The sequence below is a fragment of the Melanaphis sacchari genome, unplaced genomic scaffold (assembly GCF_002803265.2).
Source record: "Melanaphis sacchari strain LSU unplaced genomic scaffold, SCAv2.0 Contig0_pilon_pilon, whole genome shotgun sequence".
NCBI lineage: Eukaryota > Metazoa > Arthropoda > Insecta > Hemiptera > Aphididae > Melanaphis > Melanaphis sacchari.
In genome coordinates, this window is record NW_020270366.1 from 20,341,669 (window position 1) to 20,362,254 (window position 20,586).

General features: G+C 26.4%; 2 protein-coding genes across 5 annotated transcripts in view; both read left to right on the forward strand.

Annotated features, from left to right (window-relative positions):
- LOC112597991 (monocarboxylate transporter 12-B-like) overlaps positions 1-8,343 on the forward strand; it is a 28,361-nt gene extending 20,018 nt beyond the window's left edge. For both annotated transcript variants that reach the window (XM_025344319.1, XM_025344396.1), the window contains exons 4-9: positions 128-313; positions 713-1,155; positions 1,418-1,673; positions 2,364-2,606; positions 5,755-5,880; positions 7,881-8,343. In XM_025344319.1, the coding sequence (XP_025200104.1) occupies positions 128-313; positions 713-1,155; positions 1,418-1,673; positions 2,364-2,606; positions 5,755-5,880; positions 7,881-8,029 (1,403 nt within the window). In that variant the 3' untranslated portion in view covers positions 8,030-8,343. The remainder of the gene's footprint in view (positions 1-127; positions 314-712; positions 1,156-1,417; positions 1,674-2,363; positions 2,607-5,754; positions 5,881-7,880) is intronic.
- Positions 8,344-9,624: 1,281 nt separating this feature from the next.
- LOC112598287 (lisH domain-containing protein ARMC9-like) lies at positions 9,625-20,369 on the forward strand. Of its 3 annotated transcripts, XM_025344800.1 has the most exons (11): positions 9,625-9,712; positions 9,849-9,900; positions 11,519-11,713; positions 12,480-12,770; positions 13,882-14,044; positions 14,132-14,247; positions 14,365-14,481; positions 14,559-14,872; positions 16,704-16,941; positions 18,283-18,567; positions 20,088-20,369. In XM_025344800.1, exons 3-11 carry the CDS (start codon positions 11,537-11,539, stop codon positions 20,235-20,237), a joined length of 1,851 nt encoding a protein of 616 aa, XP_025200585.1. In that variant the 5' UTR covers positions 9,625-9,712; positions 9,849-9,900; positions 11,519-11,536; the 3' UTR covers positions 20,238-20,369. The 3 variants fall into 3 exon arrangements, with proteins under 3 accessions (XP_025200585.1, XP_025200508.1, XP_025200653.1); XM_025344723.1 differs by lacking the exon at positions 9,625-9,712 and having other exon boundaries at positions 9,719-9,900; XM_025344868.1 differs by lacking the exons at positions 9,625-9,712; positions 9,849-9,900 and adding an exon at positions 11,144-11,275.
- Positions 20,370-20,586: the final 217 nt, after the last annotated feature.

Below are 20,586 nucleotides of genomic sequence, written 5' to 3' on the forward strand. Positions count from 1 at the left end.
AACTATTACTAATTCTCGCATGTTTACAAAAATAAATAGTTTTAGACAAACATTATTTCATTTTTTTTTTTTTTTCTAAATATGCAGCTACAAAAATTAAACGCATAATCTTCTATCATTATTACAGGTATAGGATTTAGTATGGTATATGTATCTGCAGTATTAATACCAGGATTTTATTTCGACAAGTGGAGAGCACTTGCAACAGGTATAGCTGTATGCGGATCTGGAATAGGAACGTTTGTACTTGCGCCGTTAAATGCACTTTTGGTAGAAAATTATGGTTGGCGAGTTACCATTATGGTCCAAGCAGGTACATCATTTTTTTAAATAAAAAATACTTAATGTTTATAAGTATGTTTAGTTATAAGTTATAACTGTTTATCATTAATTCTATAAACTTGTTTTTTAAATATTAAGTAGTATAGATATTATACTTTCACGATCGATGAAATATCATCAAGTGTTGCTATATAGAAGCGAATTGATAATATATTTCTTCAAACATGTCTTGTCCAAAACCCGTTAACGCTTCTAAGTAAAAATTCAATTTCCCATAATAAAAAAAAAAAATCATTATTTTTTTTAAATTTATCAAACGTATTATAAAGTTTTTATGTAACATAAAAGATAAAAAATATGCCTATCGTTCAACATAAGAGAGTCCATGGATAATAATATTAAGAAAATCTCAGTAATGTTTTATTTTTAGGGCTTGCATTAAGTTGCGCTGCCGCAGGTATACTTTTCCGTCCACTGAAGCCAACCATAGTCGAAGTACCGACTATTAATCCGGTTGTGATGGAACCAAAAATACCCGAAGACGAACCACTGTTAACGAAAAACGGTATTGACGAGAGAAAAATGTCATTGGACAGTAAACACAACGCCGCCAAAATCGGAGCTCCAACAGCTGAAGAAATTTACAACCACTTGTCGGGTCGCCAGACACCTGAACCACGGCCCATTAGTATATCGTGTCATTCACTCAACACCCACAATCAGTATTTGAAGGACAGATTGTCACCCGACCATCCAGAAAAGAAATTATCCGCTGTCAGCCTGAGGAGGCCGTCTGTATCGGCGCATTTGATGGACAGAGACGACCGATTTTTCGGCGGAAGTCTGTCCAGACTACCACAGTATTCGTCACAGGTATGTTTTTACCAAAGGTGCCGAGCGATTTTCACCGTCACTTTTTTTACATATAATGAAATATCGTAACGCAAGTACCTCGTGAAATGCGTCTATCGAAAACCATATTATAATTATTATCTATCGATCAACCATAATAATAAACTATACACAAGTATATACACAGATAGATAGTGGTAGCAAAATAAGAATTACACAATTATTACACGCAACGCCTGCGCCGTAGGGTAGACTTATTTATTTCTTGCAGGCATTCTTTTAGGTGAGCTCGTTGAACTACGCAATGTCGGTGACGAGAATACCAGCCTGGAACGACGCCGAAGAGGGTAATGACGAAGAGCCTTGTTCGAAAAACAATTCGTTCCGGAAAAACATGAAGAATTATTACAAATCGGCTATGCACACGCTCACGACGATGCTGGATTTTTCCATTCTGTCCTCGCCGTCTTTCTTCTTGCTGACGTGTAGTGGTTTTTTGACGCTGTTGGGATTTTTCGTTCCGTTCATGTACATTAGCGGTAACTACGCGTCATGTTATTATTTGTTTTAAATCATTGCAAATTTGCTTACCTATCAGACTTGTGGTAGAGGGGGGGGGGGGCTTAAACAAAAATAAATCCAAGAGATGCATCGAGAACCGCAAAAAAAAAAAGAAACAACAATTGTTCATAAAACAGGATTCAACAATAACAAAAAAATTGTATATATATATTTATATATATTTTATTTTTATCTAAGCAAAATAAAATCCATACCTATTTATTATCCATCTCTATCATATATGCCATGTATTAGTATGAAAAAATAATCTAATGTAAACATTATCCATTTAAGTATGTTTTGTGTATACATTAGCAAATGCGCTGTGAATAAAGTATTATGTATTATTAATCCGGACACTTATTAAATACTTATATCTGTCACACGTAAGGATACCCTAATTTTATAATCGCTCCGTCTATTATATTATATTTTTACGTCGTATTCATAATATTAAATAATATTAGTTTATATTTATACAAAACTTTAAAAATACCATAATTATCATAAATATTTCGTGATTTGCTAACGCTGAATAGGCTGCTCCCCGCAACCTGTGTAGCAGGTATCTAAAATACACGACTATTCATCTCTCGAACTTGGTCACTGGTGGAGACCAATCTTAAATACGTTTTACGTACTATCGACTAATTTGTTTTCATCCATAGAAAAAGCCATCAGTATGGGTATGGACAAAAACATAGCTGTGTGGCTGGTGTCTACGACCGGTCTGACAAACACGTTCGGGAGAGTAATTTGTGGTTGGATATCCAGTTACAAATCCATCGATCCGATCTTGGTGAACAACGTGTCTCTTACGTTTGGAGGCCTCTACACCGTCTTGCTGCCGTTTCTCCCATACTCGGTGTGGTCATACTATTTGTACGCGTCGCTGTTCGGATTTTCTATGGGTGAGCACCACGGTTTTACGCACTTATACGACCAGTTGTTGTGCAATAGTTAAAATTAATTAGATACATTTATTTGGACACCTTATCTATAGATGAAATCATCACATCTACTCATATATTTTATCGAGTTAAAAAAAAAACAACTAAAAAATTGATATCTCACTGCTATTTACGTTGGAGCATATAGTTATATGTTAATCTAAATAAATTATTTGCATGATTATTTCAATTATTTATCATTTGTTAATAATTATTATTAGTGATTTAAATTAAACAAGTGTAAGTATTGATATTTTCTATATAGGAAGAAAAATAAATGAGACTAAATTTGTCTTTAAGATTAAGATGTGGATCTCTATTATGGATGAGTTAAATTTGAGTTAAGTGATATATCAATAAAATTATATTCTATACGAAAAATGATTCTGAGCGGAAATGGTTTGTCAGTCTATATAATTTATCGTTAATTATATTTTGTGATATGTTTTTTTCATAAATAACTATTAAAGTAAATTATTTTACTTTTAGTATTACAGTAGGTTGACATGATTTTTTTTTTTGATAACTTAGTACTTAACTATTATAATAATATACGTTTATAACGTCATTGTGTATATTTAAGTTTATCATGATATAATATACGTAAAAGTTTTAAATTACCACAAATGTTTTTAAATTATAACAAAATAATTAACATCATTATTTATCATTTAAATAAGTAATTTCGTCAAAATTTAAACTTAAAATGTCTTAAAATATAATTGCCTTCGTATATTATTTTAGAATTTGTGATTGCAATTTTTAATTTTATATTCAATTTTCAAGAATATTGACTCAGTAGTAAATTTTTATCAACATATATAAAAAATAAAAAATTTAGTAATAATATGAAATAACTTAAAATGTGTTAGGAATTTTGAAAATTTCAATTATCTACATTTATTTGTTTTTAAATTACAACAAAAAATAAAAATCATTTGGAAAGAAATAGTTATTAAACGGGCGAATATTCAATATTTTAAAAATTTGAATCGTAAATGTTCATAAAAATTAATTTGGCTTTCCAATAGAACTTTTTTTTTAAGAATTTTTAAAAACAATAAAGAACCTCGTGTTTGATTTTAAAATATTAGGTATAAACAGAACATTTCCTATGTATTTCTAACTACAAAATAATTTGTATTTTTCGAAATTTTCATGAATTTTGTCAACTTTATATATTTAAATGCTCATAAAAAAACATTATTACTAAAAATATTTAATATATTTTTTATTTGAGCATGAACTAATTTTTAAGTATCTTGCACTAAATTTTTAAACATTTTTTTTAATATTTAAAAAAACTAAAAAAAAATCCAAAAATCTTAATCGTCCATAAATAGTTTAAGTATCCAAGTTAGGCCCCGAATTCCTTGTAAAAATTGTTACACTAGTGTTGGGTCCGGGATTTTTACAGGTACTACAATAGTTGAGTCCTTATTTTTTTTCTTTTGATAAGTACTTTACTGTAATAATATTTTCCTTCCCATTTTAATAGATTTCAGATCTATTTAGACCAATAGTATGGTTAAAAGTGTTTATTTTTCAGTTAATTTTTTTAATTTCTTTACCATAAAAATATAAATTATTAGAATTTTACAAATCATGTTATAATAAAAAATACTATATCGTCTATATTAAGAAAAAATATTACAAACATTTAAGATAAATTATAAAAAATAGGTATTATTTTATAGAATAAATAAAAATAAAATATTGTTTAAAAAATCACATTTATGTTGCTAAAAATTTATAAGACATTAATTTTAGAAAATCAAATCAATTAATTATTCCTACATTTTTTTCATTCATTTTGTCGTTTATAAATTTTTCTTTCGATAAAAAATAGTTTCTTTTTTTCATTTTTTTATTTCTTTTCGGAACCTAACTAGTGTAGTACCTATAAATATCCCGGACCCAAATAGTGTAGTATCTGCGATTAAACCCTAGTACTTGGGACCAGTGGTGACTCGTGCCTAGGTGTGCTAATGTGCGCACATCACTTAAATTAATACAGATAAAATAGTAAAAATAAATTCTCAATTTTTTACACAATTTAAGTTTAGCTATAATAATTTATTCTATTCATTTAAAAAAAAAAATTACGTTCGCTTTTATACCTGAAAATATTACTCCTATAATTTATTGAAGTTATGTAATAAATACACATCATTTGATGTCCAGCTCAGTTAGAACATCGTATATGTAAATTTGTTAGACCATTGAGTGGGGGTTGACAAAAATTAATGGGACCGTGGTGTACAGCGACTACTACACACGTGATAGCCACAGCGTTCCATATCGGTTATTATTTTATAAAGAAAAAACTTAAAAAGATTATAAACATGTTTGATTTTTTTCTTTTTTTTTTTTTGTTTATTAATACAATTTATAATAGATTACGATTTACGCATATTATTAAGTATTATATTCGTTGGTATATAAATTATTTTTTGAAACTTTGTATAAATATTTCAATACATATCCTACTATAATAATATTTTAGACTTAATTTTTTTTCTAATACATTTTTGCAAGATTGCACATCGCCCTCTTTAAACACCACGAGCCGTTACTGATTGGGGCCTAACTTTGATGCGCTGATTTATATACCACTCAAGACAAGAAAAGAGTTTAGAATTATGTTTGGCCCTAATGCTATTTTTGTTATGGTGTCCTTTGCATGCACTTATTACAAAGTCTGTTCTATAGACACAGATCATGTTCTTAGTTTTAAGTTTGGTAATAGGTAAATTAACTCGAATTCTCAAACTAACAACACAAGATTGGTTCTATTGAATGTAATTTTCTATATAACTTGTAGGTAGGTCAGAGGAGAAAACAAAAATTAGTGTGATGATTTCTTACAGTATTTTGATGTCCCATATAAAATTGTTCAACAAAGGTGTTTTTTAGTTCTAAAAATAATTATGTTATATGTAAGACCCCAAATTACTGATGTAGTATGTTTAAGTATAACAAAATTTACGAAATTAATAATTTGACTCATAAAATATGTTCATACACACATTTAACTCCATATAATTAATTGACCATCTTTGATAATTGAGTAAAACGAATTTAAAAATTAAAAAAAAAAATTTTTCAGCTTGCTTTGCGTCTTTGAGATCGACCATTATAGTTGAACTGACCGGTCTTGAATTGCTTACAAATGCTTTCGGCATCCTATTGATGTTCCAAGGAGTAGCAGCAGCCATCGGATCTCCGTTATTAGGTAAATTCAAAAATCAAACTTTTTAATAAATACTCTAATTGCCAAGTAGATGATATATTTTGAGAGCTTACAAAGTTAACAATTTAAGTACCTATCTACCCTTTTAAGCCAGGTCAGATTAGGTTTAATTTACATCAAATTTATTTTAAACATTTTAAATCATGAAATATAAAATATGATTATTACCTAGTACTTAGGTCCTACACCTTAAATAGACAATTGACTTTTTCGATCGATTTTTAAGTATATATAATATAGTCAATATGGTAAACATCAAAATTGTTAATTAACCTAATATAGTTATACTAAGTTGTTGTACTGAAAGAGGTAAACTTCGTTTTTTATTTATCCTCTATCCAAATATTTAATTTTAATTGTTCATATTAACCTCTATTATAGCAGTAATTCTTATATTTATCAAAAATAAACGAATTTACTATCCTATTTTTCATAAAAATTATCAAGAATAGGTATTAACCAAGTCATCTATTATAAAATATATAACAAAATCAAATGGCTTAAGCTGGTGACGACTCGAACCTTGATATGTCAGAATTATCATTATATCTCAATTATATTAAAATTATATTATCTCCTTCAAACGCCATAACACTTAATTGATTTTCAATACTTCGAAGTTTTTAATAACTTGAATATTTTCTCGATTAAACTTGGATCTATAAAGAAATAATTATCTGTTATATTTAAATTAATTAATAAATCGATATCCACAGAAAATAAGTATTATAATTTATATAAGTTAAAGCGATTTTCTCAGGAGTACTCACGCAATTACTTGACTATAATATGATGATAAGTCTATTGATATAATACGGTAAAATCAAATACAATTGCCGGTAAATAAATATATTTTAGAATTTCTTATTTTCTGTTTAATTGTATTTTGATCACAAAAAAAAATGTGTAAACTCAATCAGATATCACCAATTATATGATACATTTAAGTATCCAAATACTATTTTTTTTATTTATTCTTTGTTTTTATTTATTATATTTGTATTTATTTAAGTAAAAGTAAGATACTCAATATAAAATAATAAATAACTATTTACTATGGGTGTAAAAAAAAAATATTTTCGATATCATTAACAGTATTTGATATCGTTATTGTTTATTATTCAATGCCAAAGTATAATATTAATACCTTCTAAAAATATATCGCATTGGCTCCTGATTAGCAGAGCTAAACTTTAACTAAGTTGTAGAAACACGAATATATGTATAACGAGTTACTTTTTTTTTATGTATCTTCTAACTTTACGATTTAATTTTTTCCATGATATGTATTTGACATTAATCAGTGATTTAATTTTTAAGTCACATTAAGTTCATTTTTATCCTAATATAAACAGCACAGGTTTATAATGTACGATTTGTTTTTTAAAAATATCAATAGGTATCAAAATAATGTATATAAATACAATCATCTATTTGAAATAAAATGTTCATAGAAAATTACAATTTCAACCTAATATATTAATTATTATTAATACAATAACGATAACACTAATAGATATGGGTTATCAGGTAATTTCCTAGCTTGATGTTTAAAAAAACATTAGTGCTGTAATCCTCTTAATAATTAACCTAAATAATAAAAAATATTTTATAATTTCAATTAGTAGGGTTCTATCATTGAATGGTCTTGCTCTCTGTTAATTTTCTGTCAATCACTTTTATAAGTACCTATTATTTCTATTGTTAATTAATTTTTTATTTTTTTATTAGTTATAAAAAAAATTAAAATTCGAGTCGATTTTAAAACCAACTCGCGCATCTTCATTAACCAAATTCAACAAATTACACAAATTAGTTGAATTTACCATCCTTGTTTACTGTTATAAATGGTTAGCCCGCTGGGCGCCAATGTTAGATAATACGTACGCTCGCTGCAGCCACCGTAAAAACATTCTAATAACAATTGACTTTACAGCTCCAAGTGTCAAATCTTAATTTATTTATTTTATTTATATACGCAGGGCTGTTCAAAGACTGGACTGGAACCTACGATATGTCGTTCTATTTATCCGGAATAATATTGACCGCATCGGCAGTCATATGCTATCCGCTGAGAAGAGTCAAAAAATGGGAAGATGACCGAAAACTAAGACGACCAAGTACCGTTTGACCGCGACACCGCCGCTATCGCTCCGAGGAGATAAACAAATCTGATTCTCACCTGCCATATACATTTTATCTGTCGATCGCGACAACATTTTATATTATGATATCCGTCGAGGGTGTTTCTTGTGCTCAATATTATATAATATTATATTACCTATAACCAATAGAAATTTGTATATTTTGCGTCCTCAGATGACAGTTTTTTATGTATACGCGCTACCACTCATGTAGGTGATCATCGCGATGATAATATAATGTAATATAATATTATATGTATTGCTATGTTGTAAAATTTGACTATATATTATTGTAATTGTTATACGTTATGAATCATTATTTTAATACATTATTGTATATTTAAAGTGTATAATATGTTGAATGTGATGAGTAAAATTGAAAAATAAAATTGAACTTCTTTTTACGGACTTTATAATTAATTATAAGTTCTAGAACTTCATTTGGGATCGTAAATTTTCGAGCATATAGTGAATCAAAAATTGTTTAAGGAATAAGAACAAAATACTACAATAACTGTGGTCTACTAAACTATCTATTTTTAATATTTAACGAGTTATAAAAATTTAACTCAATTAATTTTGGATAGTCAATCCTTACGCTATTAAAACACAAAAAAAATATATTTTTAAAATAATATAAATTGTATCCTTTACAATCTAAATTATGTGTTTGTTATTATACTTTTTGTTGTTATCTAATATATTGTATTACCATATCAGTATTTATAATATATATAACATATTAACAATATATACTTGTTTTAAAGAGAAAATTACATTAAAATAATAAATACTTAAACATAAAATTAAATAACGATTACTAAATATATTGTCTAATTTAAAGATATTTAAAAAAAGCCTAGGATAAAAATTTATTGGTTGGATAAATATATATATTAGTAAGCTGTTAACAATTTTTAGTGAAATAATAATTAATTAGTGTAATATGTAATAATCGACAAAATATTATAATAATTAATACTTAAAGGTCTTGTATTAAATTGAATTTTTTTAATGTCGGATTCCCATTATTTTTTGAATAATGAATTCCTATAATGATTAATTTTTTAAAAGCGTTACAGTTATTAGCTATACTTTTCGTCATCGTAAAATTTTTTTGTAATGTAATTTAATTGATTTTTTTAGAAATTATTTTATTTTAATATGCAAGAAACTACTACAATACTTATATTTTATCGTTAAACAAAAATATATCTTTAACTACATTTTCTAGTAAAAAATCTATTTCTTAGTTTGAATTTTAGGAATTCTTTTAATAAGTTTTTTTTGCTATATATTCATTAAACCAAATTTTCATATATAAACTTTTTTGGCACGCAATCTCGATGCGTTTTTTTGCGAGTAAAAAAGGTAAAAAATATTAAAAAATCACAGTATGCACTGACAATTTTAATATCCCCCTGAAATGTACGTCCAGTTGCGCCTTTATATAGCGCTCTTACCGACATTTTTTAGTGCTTAAGGGACATCCGAAAGATTTTATTTAACTTTCCTGCACTGTCCACCCACAGGTTATATAGGTTAAGGAATATCGAGTGTTTCGCGATAAAAGAATGGCACTGCAGTACATGGATAGGTGGTGCCTAACAATTGTGTATACACAAACGCCATTAGCGACAATATCGATTTAACTCAACCAACACGCTAAGGTAACACATTTATATGAATGCGAATGCATAATATTTTAAAATAATTTAATATCAAGTCAGTGCGCATTAGAACGTATTTAGTAATACTTGTCTTAATCTGATTCCGATATATACCTATACCCGAAACAATGGATAGGTTAAGAAAATACTCGACAAGTGAAGCGAAAACGTTGCAATACATTTATGAAGTAAGTACCTACTTATTGTATTATGATATCGTTTTATAATTTTGTAGTAATCATTTTTAATATACATGTTTATCATTCAACTTCACGTGTACGTGTACCTATATATGTCCTATACACAAATAGATAATAATTTAAAAATAATTGTTGAATGAGATGATTAGTTACTACGAGCTCAGCACAACATACTTAAACTACGACAGTATAATAGTTATAATAGCTATACATTTATTGAAGATAATTAAATAATTTTAATATTATGAGAACACTTTCTAAGAGCGATAGACTATTAGAGCGACATCAACGGCAGTACCGAAGTCAATTTTAACACATTATTATTTACCGTAAACAATAAAATTCTCAAAATTTTTGCAGCTAAAACCTACCAGTTTACATCGTTTTACAATATTTTGATATTGACTTGTAAGTTAGTAACAGCTACAAAAAAAATAAATATATTATATGAAATAATATGTTATAATTATGACCAGGGCTTATAAATTTATGTACTAAAAATATATATAAATAAGCTTGCGCACAAAAATTTTCTGAAAGATATATAAGCTTATACATGCACTAAAAATCTAAAACTATGCACTTAATATATATGTGTAGAAAAAAAATCAAAAGCAAATTTTATAATAACAATAAATATATTATATTCATAATTAAAAGTTTTATTTTATTTTACAAGATTTTCATCAATTGCATTTCCCTGAGCTATTTACTAGTGTATTACTATAAAACTAATAAAATGTATACAGTGAAACTTCATAAAATAATAGAAATAAATCTAAACAATTATCATAGTAAAATTTATAATCAACTACAATCAATAACAAGAAACACTCGATACCTACTATACACTTCCCTGACCATTTTTATGATATTAATTCAAACTAAAAATATTTTTTTTCTACTTCTTTCTAACTATATTACTTTTAGCGGTAGCGGCGGGAAGTATATAAAATTGAATTCAGTACTTTATAAAGTAAGTAGGTATACAAAATATTGATTTTACATAACAATATTTAATCTATTTAGAATAGGTATGTTGTATTTAAAATTTTTACTGAAACTAAAAATATAATTATTGTTTTCTTCAAAATAAATATAAATTATCAAATTTATGAATACGTATTTTTTAATCAACATAATATTACATTTTATACAAATAGTAGAACATATTAAGCTTTTAATTTTAATTTGTAGATTACATTTTTGAATACATCATTTTAATATTTATTGCTTTTTTTTAAAAATGTCTATTATGCGAATGATTTACCACGATAACCGATTAGTCGCAAAATAATCATCGTTTAATCAAACTATATTGAAACCACGCAAGATCATGAATGAGTAAAATAATTACTGTGGTGTAAGTAACAGTTTTGTGTGCTGTCGATTTTAAAAATTTTTTAGGAATATTATTTTAAATTTTGTTAATATAATATTTAGTTTAAAATTAAAGATTTTATATTTATTATACCTTACATAACTAATAGAACAAACTAAAGACGAACATCAATAAGTAAAATAGTACTTACATACTTATCATCCTAAATATTATAAAATATTGTCATTATATCTTTTTTGACTATGTTATTCGATGATTTGCCAGTTTTTATTGTCCAATAACATGACGAAGACTTCTGCTTGTTTCATCGAAGAATGCTGCAAATTAAACATGCCAGCACCGAAACTTACTGCAGAATCCACCGAAACTCCAAAAAGTAATCTGGTTTACTTGTCCAAAGATCGCGCTGCATCCATTATACAGTCTTTTAAATCTGCATCCAGGTTAACGTTTATGAAGGTAACAACTATTATTACTAAATACCAGAGGATTGAATTTATGTACAATATTAAATAATAAAATATTAATTTCACGTTGTTGTAAAAATATACTAAAGTAAGGAATAAAAATATATAAAATACAAGTCTTAGGAAGTTATGTGTTTCAAAGTAGTCTTACTTATTCAATAAAGATCATGAAAAAATTTAAATTCAGTTACAAATCAAATAGAAAAAATAATGGATTTAACTTAGCTAAAAATCAGTTGGTTTTTTTTAATCTAAATAATTATAATCTTTGCTAAATTTGATAAATATATTTAATAAAAATATTTATATGTAAAAAAGTAATAGAAAAATCAATAAATATAAGAGTAATTAAAATCCAAAATAATATTTTATTAGCGCTTTTTATGTTCATATTTTCATAAAGTAGTATTGATATACATTATTTTAATCCCTAATCCACATTCGACACTTCAAAAGTGTATAATTTAGTATTAACGATACAAATAGCAATTTTTCTTTTATAAAAAAAATAAATAATACGAATTAAAGTATATTTTAAACAACCTATGTAGCGTTCATATTAGAAAATATTTAACGCAACTATTAAATTTATTAACTTCTTAGTAACTGCATATCAATATTCAATGGTCAATGGTGCTAATCATTTAATTAGTTGGCAAATAGTTACTTAAAAAAAATAAAATAATTCATTATGTAACTTGGATTAAAAATATTTTAAATTTAACATTTTAACTCGTAAAGTTAAACAATATTTTCAGACGTGGGACGATTTATCCGACGAAATAAAACAGATTGATGAGTATCGAAAATTGACGTTTTACCTTCATGTTTACTACACCATATTGGAATGTAAGAAACGTGTCAACAAATCGGAAAACTGTAGTGACAATAATTGCGATGAAAATGACGAAAGCTCGATGGCCGCTTTTCGCACTTTCTTACTCCAGAGAGGTGCCGAATTCAGTACCGAAAACGAATTTTTACCGTACTTCGCATTGCCATACGTGTTTGAACCGATGCAACACCCATCGTTTAAAAATTTATTCAAAGTACGGTTACAATATTAATTGTTATTTTTTTAACTTGCTACAGTATAACCAAAGTTTATTATAATATGTTTTTATTACTTTTTTTTTTTTTTAATACGTGTTACATTCCGATCGTTCTTTTAAACTATTTTAAATATAAACAAAATACAATTTAATCGGATTTAAACAAATTTAAAATAATAGTATGAGTATAAATAACAAAAAAAGAACATTTATAATCTAATGTATGAAATTAAAGGAATATAATTAATTATAGTATGTTTATATAACTACTTTAATTAGTTCAAATTTATAATAGAGGTATGTTAGAAATTATGTAAATAATAAATTGATGACTGACGCAGATATATTTAGTTGAGATTATTACAGACATATCCAGATTAGATAATAATTTAATACTATATAATAATTATTAATAGAAGCATTAATTTACAACTAATATTAATCTCATCAAGAATTATATATATATATTCGCTATAATTATTGTTATGTAGCGTAGTCGAGGAAATGATCAGTTAATATTAGATATCCAATGAGAGTCGTAGGATCCTGTGGATATAAATACTGTAGCCGGGGTAGATAGAAATGAAAGGATCGAAAATATATTTAAATAACCATGGACTCTATGGCAGTTATTATTATTACATTGCCTACAAAATACTTTGACATTCAAAAAAATATTAATGAGACTTATTAGTATAATTAATTTAATATTATCAATTGGGCTGCTATAATCGATAGAATTATAGTATATTTTAAAATTTATATAAGACTGAATTCTTAATAAATTATTATACGAGTACAATAAAAATAAAAAATAAATCAATAAGTAATTGTAAACAATTTAAATAAAAACTCGAAGTAGCTAATTTCCAGTAGATACTACTAATAGGCTCAAAATTTTATTTTTTATTTGTTTTAAATAATTATTTATTTTACATTACTTAAATGATTTGTTATACATAATTTTTTTTTTTAAATCATGTTTGATTAATTTAGATGTTTTAAACATTTGAACTTTAAGCATAACATGATATTATAACATACTATGTCACTGTATTTTGAAAACATAAGAGATTTTATTTGTTTTTAAACGTATGTTCGTTTCAAGGAAAATCGATGGTGTGATTCGCTAAACAAAAGATTGGAGAACTTTATTTTGGATATCTCTATTAATTCGTCGATTATATTAGTGCCCAGCAAAGATGCAGGAAAACGAAAATTGACGAAAAAAAAATTTAAAACGCTGTATAAGGAATATAAACCGCTAAATGGTGTGTTAAAATTCAACTATGTGCCTATATATTTTGTATCGAAAAATGTTTAAAAACTATGTGTAATGTATATTATTATAATAATAGCTTTGGCCGCTGAACTTTTGAATGCTTTGGAAAATTCGATTCGTGGACAATCGATTAATTTGGAAATTATTTTAAAAAATTGTAATACTCTATTGGAAAACAACGATGATAATAAAGTTAGTGTTGTTTTTGGTTTTATCGTGTAAATAATACAATTTTCCACCATTCACCATTATATTAATTGTATTATCTTATTTTTACAATATTTTTGTTGGTAATATAATATATCTTAGCAAAATTTAGAAATTGTTGACCACCAATTCGATTTGGCCATTTTTAAAATTAAACTTGAACTCCGAGATGGTAACAGTACCAAGAACAAATTACTTATCCTACAAGCTTTGCGTTGGGTAAGTACAGAACCATATTATAATACGTATAACATAATACGATAAAATCTAATTTATCTGTTTTATATTTTTGGAAGAGGCTAACCAAGTCTGAAAACAGAACCCACACAGTATTAATGATAAAAAAATACGATCTATTGGATTTATGCAAATCTAAAGCTGAACAAGGACTCATGAAATGGCTATTGATGACAAACGGGCCACATCCTCTACAACAAATGATATCTAGACTACTAAACGCTCTGGCGTCATATAATAGGGGCCGCAGATATTTGACGGGCTCTCCGTTTTTACTGCGTCTGATCATAACTCAGCTTATATCGTCACAACATTTTTGGGACACGATCACGAGCAACATGCTGTTGGGAACGTTACAGAAGCTCAGTACGGGGTAAGCCACATATTATTTTTAAGTATGATAATATTTTCATTTATCTATTTATATTTATTGCGCTTGAAATAAGATTGACTTATGAGTAATATAATAATACCATACACTATTTAATTGACATTTGCAGTGTCTACGTAGTAAGGGACAGCGGAGCAAGTTGATTAATATGGCTTTAAAAAATATGTTTTTAAAAAGTAAATAAATAATGCAAAAAGATCGTTTTTTCAGATTATTACTAAACTTTAAACTATACTGTAATCCGAATCATCAAAAACGATTTGGTGGAAATCAAATTAAAAAAAAAAATCATTATTAAGAGAAGTATAGGAATTGTTAAGATATTTAGAATATCCGCGTGACTTGATTGAACAGAATTCGTTGAATCGTCTATCATACAAGTGCAAAAATTATACTTCTAATGTTTGATTTTTTTTTATTTAAATATATAATTTTTCGCGTGTTTAATTTTTTTCTGTTTAATATTAACAATATTTTCCGTTTATAATTATATACTTTAATGTGCTTCTCTAAGATATCTTTAATGTATAGTAATAGATCTCAAAAATATCAAGAAATAAATTGATGTTTAAATGTAAATTACATCAATAAAAATTATTATCTAATAATAACGCAACACGCGCTTATATTATCATTTATTTGTTCATTGTATTATTACAATTGTATCGTGAAAGTCGTAAAGAACAAGGCGTCAATAGTTATCTAAAATTCCAAGTGAAAAAACTAATATAATGAATTGTTTAAATATTATAAACTGAATAGTTATTTCAAAAACTGTATTTGAATTTATAAAATAATACATAACAGAACTTAAATAGAAAATAATAATCCACAATTTCCCCATTAAAATATCATCTTGCTCCCCCCCCCCCCCCCCCCCCCCCCCCCCTCCCAACAGACAAGATGACGAAATTGGCAGACCTACATAGATTATTTTTAAGACATAAAATATTAAATATTAAGAAACCAAATAAATTACTATTTACTCTTATTATAATTAAAATTTTTTGTAAAACAATCAAGATAATCTACCAACTAGTTGTAGCAGAATGATCATTGGAGCCAAGTCAAATTTATTAATTGACATAAAAATATAATTGAATAAACAATATGTTAAGTTATTATACTTACTACTTAACTATAAGTCTGCTGGTAATAATTCATACAGTAAAATTATAAATTAAATTTGAGATAATAGATCGGAATAATCAGCATAATTTTTAATCGATTTATAAAGAACATCAAAAAAACAATCGTTATTTAAACAGCAATTTAAAGCCATAATGGAAGAAGGGAGAGTTATACCATAATACATTTTTTTTTGTAATTTACATAATCATTCACCCCTTCAATGTCCGTCCTATTAAAATAGCTCATCCCTAGGAATAAATTTAAAAAAAGATAAATAAAACCAGAATTTAGTAATCTACGATATTTTGATCAAGTTTCTGGACTTAGTGCGTTAACTTTTAAATATGTTACTGTGTAAATTTTAAATATATGAAATTAAATTTGACATGTCATCAAAACCATATGTAGGAAAATATACAATTATTATACATCATAATGAAACGGATTTGTATCAAACCTTAATATCGACAAGTACCCGTGTTAAATCGTAACTAACTAAAAACAAAAAATAAAATACTAATTAATATATATATATTAAAGAAAAATGTAAGTACTATACAATATTTACAAAATGTAAAAATTCGCTCCTCTTTCTAGTAACGTCTATAGTTTTAAGTTCTGTGTGATTCATATATAATACATTTATCACACACTATTGTATAACATACTTATGATGTTTAAGTTCGCGAGCCCGTAAAAGGATGATCGGAAATGGTTTAACAACTTGGCTGGCTGACCAGCTCGTTCGGAAAAGCGAATTCACCGGCGACCGGAACAAATACGAGATGTACGATCTAGAATATAGTTTGGCACTGTATATGAACCTTTGCCAGTGTCAGTCGGCCGTCCGGGCTTGTGGCTCACGTGCTCGTAACCTATTCAAGAGCTTAAGCGTTTTTATGACTACGTTGGACGTGGACGTAAGTGGAAAAAAATAAACTCAACACAAGAACATACATAATTATTGTTATTTGTATACGAGTGTACAAAACTACAGGGTCATAACTCATTTTCCAAGCACACAATGATGACCAGTAAAGACGTATTTGAAAAGACCTAAGATTGAATTGCTCTATCCCATTACTTTAGAGCAACAGAGTAAGGCCTTGATTTTTTTCCCTGTTTTATTTATAATGATTGTGTCTAAAATAGTTAATAATAAAACATTATCAAATTCGCATTCTATAAGCGTATTATGGGTTTAGAGCACTAAAAGTTTGTTAATATACATTTATTTTTAAAAATCGACTATTTTAATTAGAGAAATAAAAGACACATTTTTTCGTAACTCTAGTGTATTTTAACATTATGCAACAAGTTTAGTCAAGTCACAAGTTACTAATAATAATTAATATTAAACGTTTAAAATATTTTTACATTATTCTCATAAGAGCATAGTTTATCTCATTTTTAACTTGTGTGGTATACATAAATATTAAAAACTTAATGCCATTGAATTATTACACTAACAAATGTGTCTGAAATAAGACTTTGATTAAAATTTTAATTAATTTTTGTAGGTAAAAAAAAAAAACTAAAGCAATTTTTCATTATTTTAAAACACAAAAGATCATTCTATGTTTGTAATTAATGAAATATTATAACAATCATTGTATTCAAACTTAATGTATGACACGTAAAATGACATTAATCTGAATCATTACATATGAGTACATATTCAATGATAAGTGACATTGATTTACTGATTTTCCAACAACTGTAAACACATTAATTATAGTATGGTTTTAAACTATTAAATATTGTGCAATATAATATTATATTAAAAAAAAAAAACCTATATTTAAATTTTTATTACTTATACATAATATGTTTGAATTTTTCAAAAAAGTTTAACAATAATTACATGGAGGCCTTAAAATATATTTTTAAAAACATTAAGAAATAATTTTTTTGTCTGCCTAAATTTCAACTATTTGAAAATTGGATTTTTTCGTGAAATAAAACAAACCACACTACAACAATAATGTACCTAAATAGCCTATCCATAACGCCGTGTGTTCATAATAATAGTATAGATTGTTCAGTTGTATACGAAGTATCCTCCCCCCCTCCCCACCAACGATTTCTAAATTACACCAGAAATATTTTAAACTGTAAAGCTCAAATTAGCTTTTTGAATTCCTAAGTTCATATATTTAAAGCTACGGCCAAAATTAACGAAAAAGGCTAACTTCACACACATGTTCAGTCTAACCTACTTACATAATCAAAATTTATAAATCTTTCTTGTTGATGTATAGGTCATGCCTTGCATATCTGGCATCTTGTACAATTTGTTCAAAAACCCAGAGATGATAGCCGTTGCTAAAGAAGAAGGGATTACCGCAGTCGTGGAAAAAACAATCGAGAGCAACATAAACGCATACCCTTCGGCGGTCGAGCAGTTAGTTGACGTTAGAAATATTTTGATACAAAATGAGCATCCGGCTTTCGATCATTCGTCATCGGATGATGACTACGATTATTTCAACGACGATAGCGGCAACGATGAGTATGACAGCAGCAGTTCCGACGAAAATAATACAGTACATATGAATGTTTTAATAATAAATAGAGATATTGTGGGTAGATTTAAAATTGTTATAAGGGATGGGTGGTGGTGCTATGAAAAAAAAAAATTGAATTAATTGTTTATAATATATGAGTATTGTACTCATACAGCCACGAATATATACTATATACAGTATATAATATATATGCACATGATTAAATGAGTAAAGACTTGAAAAACCAGGTAATTTAAATAAAAGCAATGATTCAATATTACGCATTCACAAAATTCAAACAAAGTTAAAAATCGAAATAAAGTATATATTAGTATAAGTATAACTATTATACTGTTAAAAAAACTGTGATATTGTAACTAATAAGATAAATCGTTAATTTCGTCAAGTAAATTATTTAATTAAAATGTATATTAATACAAATGGGCAATTAATTGTTCATTATATCGCATTCTTCTTTTCGCTTAATTATACTTGGGTACCGGACATTTTTACCGTTAACATTTTATTTTTTAGATTTTTTTAACCGAATATTAAAAGTTAACTTGTTTGCACGTGGTCCTAAATAGAGAGATAGCGTGAGAAAATAATATTCACTGAATACATTTAATCACCGATTAGAATGGAAATGTATAGGTCCCAATTAAAGTACAGATTCATACATATACTGAGTGATTCTTTTATCAAACAGCATTCATAATTTCAAAATGTATTAATGTTTTTTGAAAATATTATTTTTACATAATTTCCAATCAAACTAAAATAAAGTTTAAAAAAAAATATATTTTTTTAAATTGTTATCGTTATAATTTTTTAAGTTTTTCACTTTTTTCAATGATAAGAGCATACATGTTATATTTTAGAGTAAAATATTTTTCTGAATACGTATAAATTGAAATTCGACGAGTAGTTTATGAGTTAAGCTTAACTAATCTTTAAATACTTATAACTCATAAACAAACTGTCAGAATTTCAATTTTTATACATCTAAAAATTTTCATTCCGAAAAAAACATTTTGCTTTAGAATATGAAATTGAAAATCTATATTTTCATTAAAAAAAGTAAAAAAAATTAGCAATAAAAATATTATAAAATTTAAAATATGTCTTAAATAATTTTCCAATTCATATAATTGAAAATTATATAAAAAAAATAAATATATTTTCAAAAACAAATTAATTTTGAAATAATGGATGTTATTCGATAAAAAAAAATGCCTAATATATGCACTTGACGAAAGAACAGAAGAAGGAATTTCAAAACTGAATCAAAATTTATTTCATTACTTTACAATTTTTATCAGGATAATAATTTTAAATAACTTTTGTTACAATAATGATATACAAATTATATAATTATAACTATTAACTAGAATGTATAGTTATGACAATATATATTAAATTTTTTTCCGTATATTTTATTTACAACAAGGATATTACCTAATTAATTTATTATATTATAATATAATTAATCGAAAATTAACAAACTTGGAACTATAAAAGATATTGAATAGTATTTAATTGCGTCGTCTTCTATGTAGGACGATGTCGAAAACTTGGAGGCAGAATTGGACGAAGATGATCCACTAAAAATTCAGCCCAACGGTGAAGATTTTCTTTCAAACTACAAAGCGTGTGACAACACAAAATATACAACTTCAGATCGATACAATAATAATAATAATAAATAATAATGTCAATCGATCGAAATGCTGAGCACCGTCACATGATGAATGTTTAAGTAAATCAATGCATTTTCAACAGCCACGCATAATATTATTATTTATTTATTATATTATATCAAATTATATTTTTCTATTTTACCTCAGTACGTTATTATATAATAAGCTCTTTGTTATTATCGATAAGAAAATATCGAATAGAATTTTCGTTAATTAAAATATATATATATATATATTATTATTATTATTACTTTTAATTTTTATTATATTTAGAAGGATGGTTTATCCAATTACAACATTATTTCATTAATTAGCCTTATTTGTCTCGTATCTAATGATTTGAGATTTAAAAAAGTCA

Excerpts from the sequence above, each read along its gene's own strand:
- LOC112598287 (XM_025344723.1), top strand. The coding sequence starts at position 9,841 with ATGGATAGGTTAAGAAAATACTCGACAAGTGAAGCGAAAACGTTGCAA. Across the intron at positions 9,901-11,518 it reads CGTTGCAATACATTTATGAA|TTTTTATTGTCCAATAACAT; the intron begins GTAAGTACCTAC and ends ATGATTTGCCAG. Across the intron at positions 18,568-20,087 it reads GTTCCGACGAAAATAATACA|GACGATGTCGAAAACTTGGA; the intron begins GTACATATGAAT and ends TCTTCTATGTAG.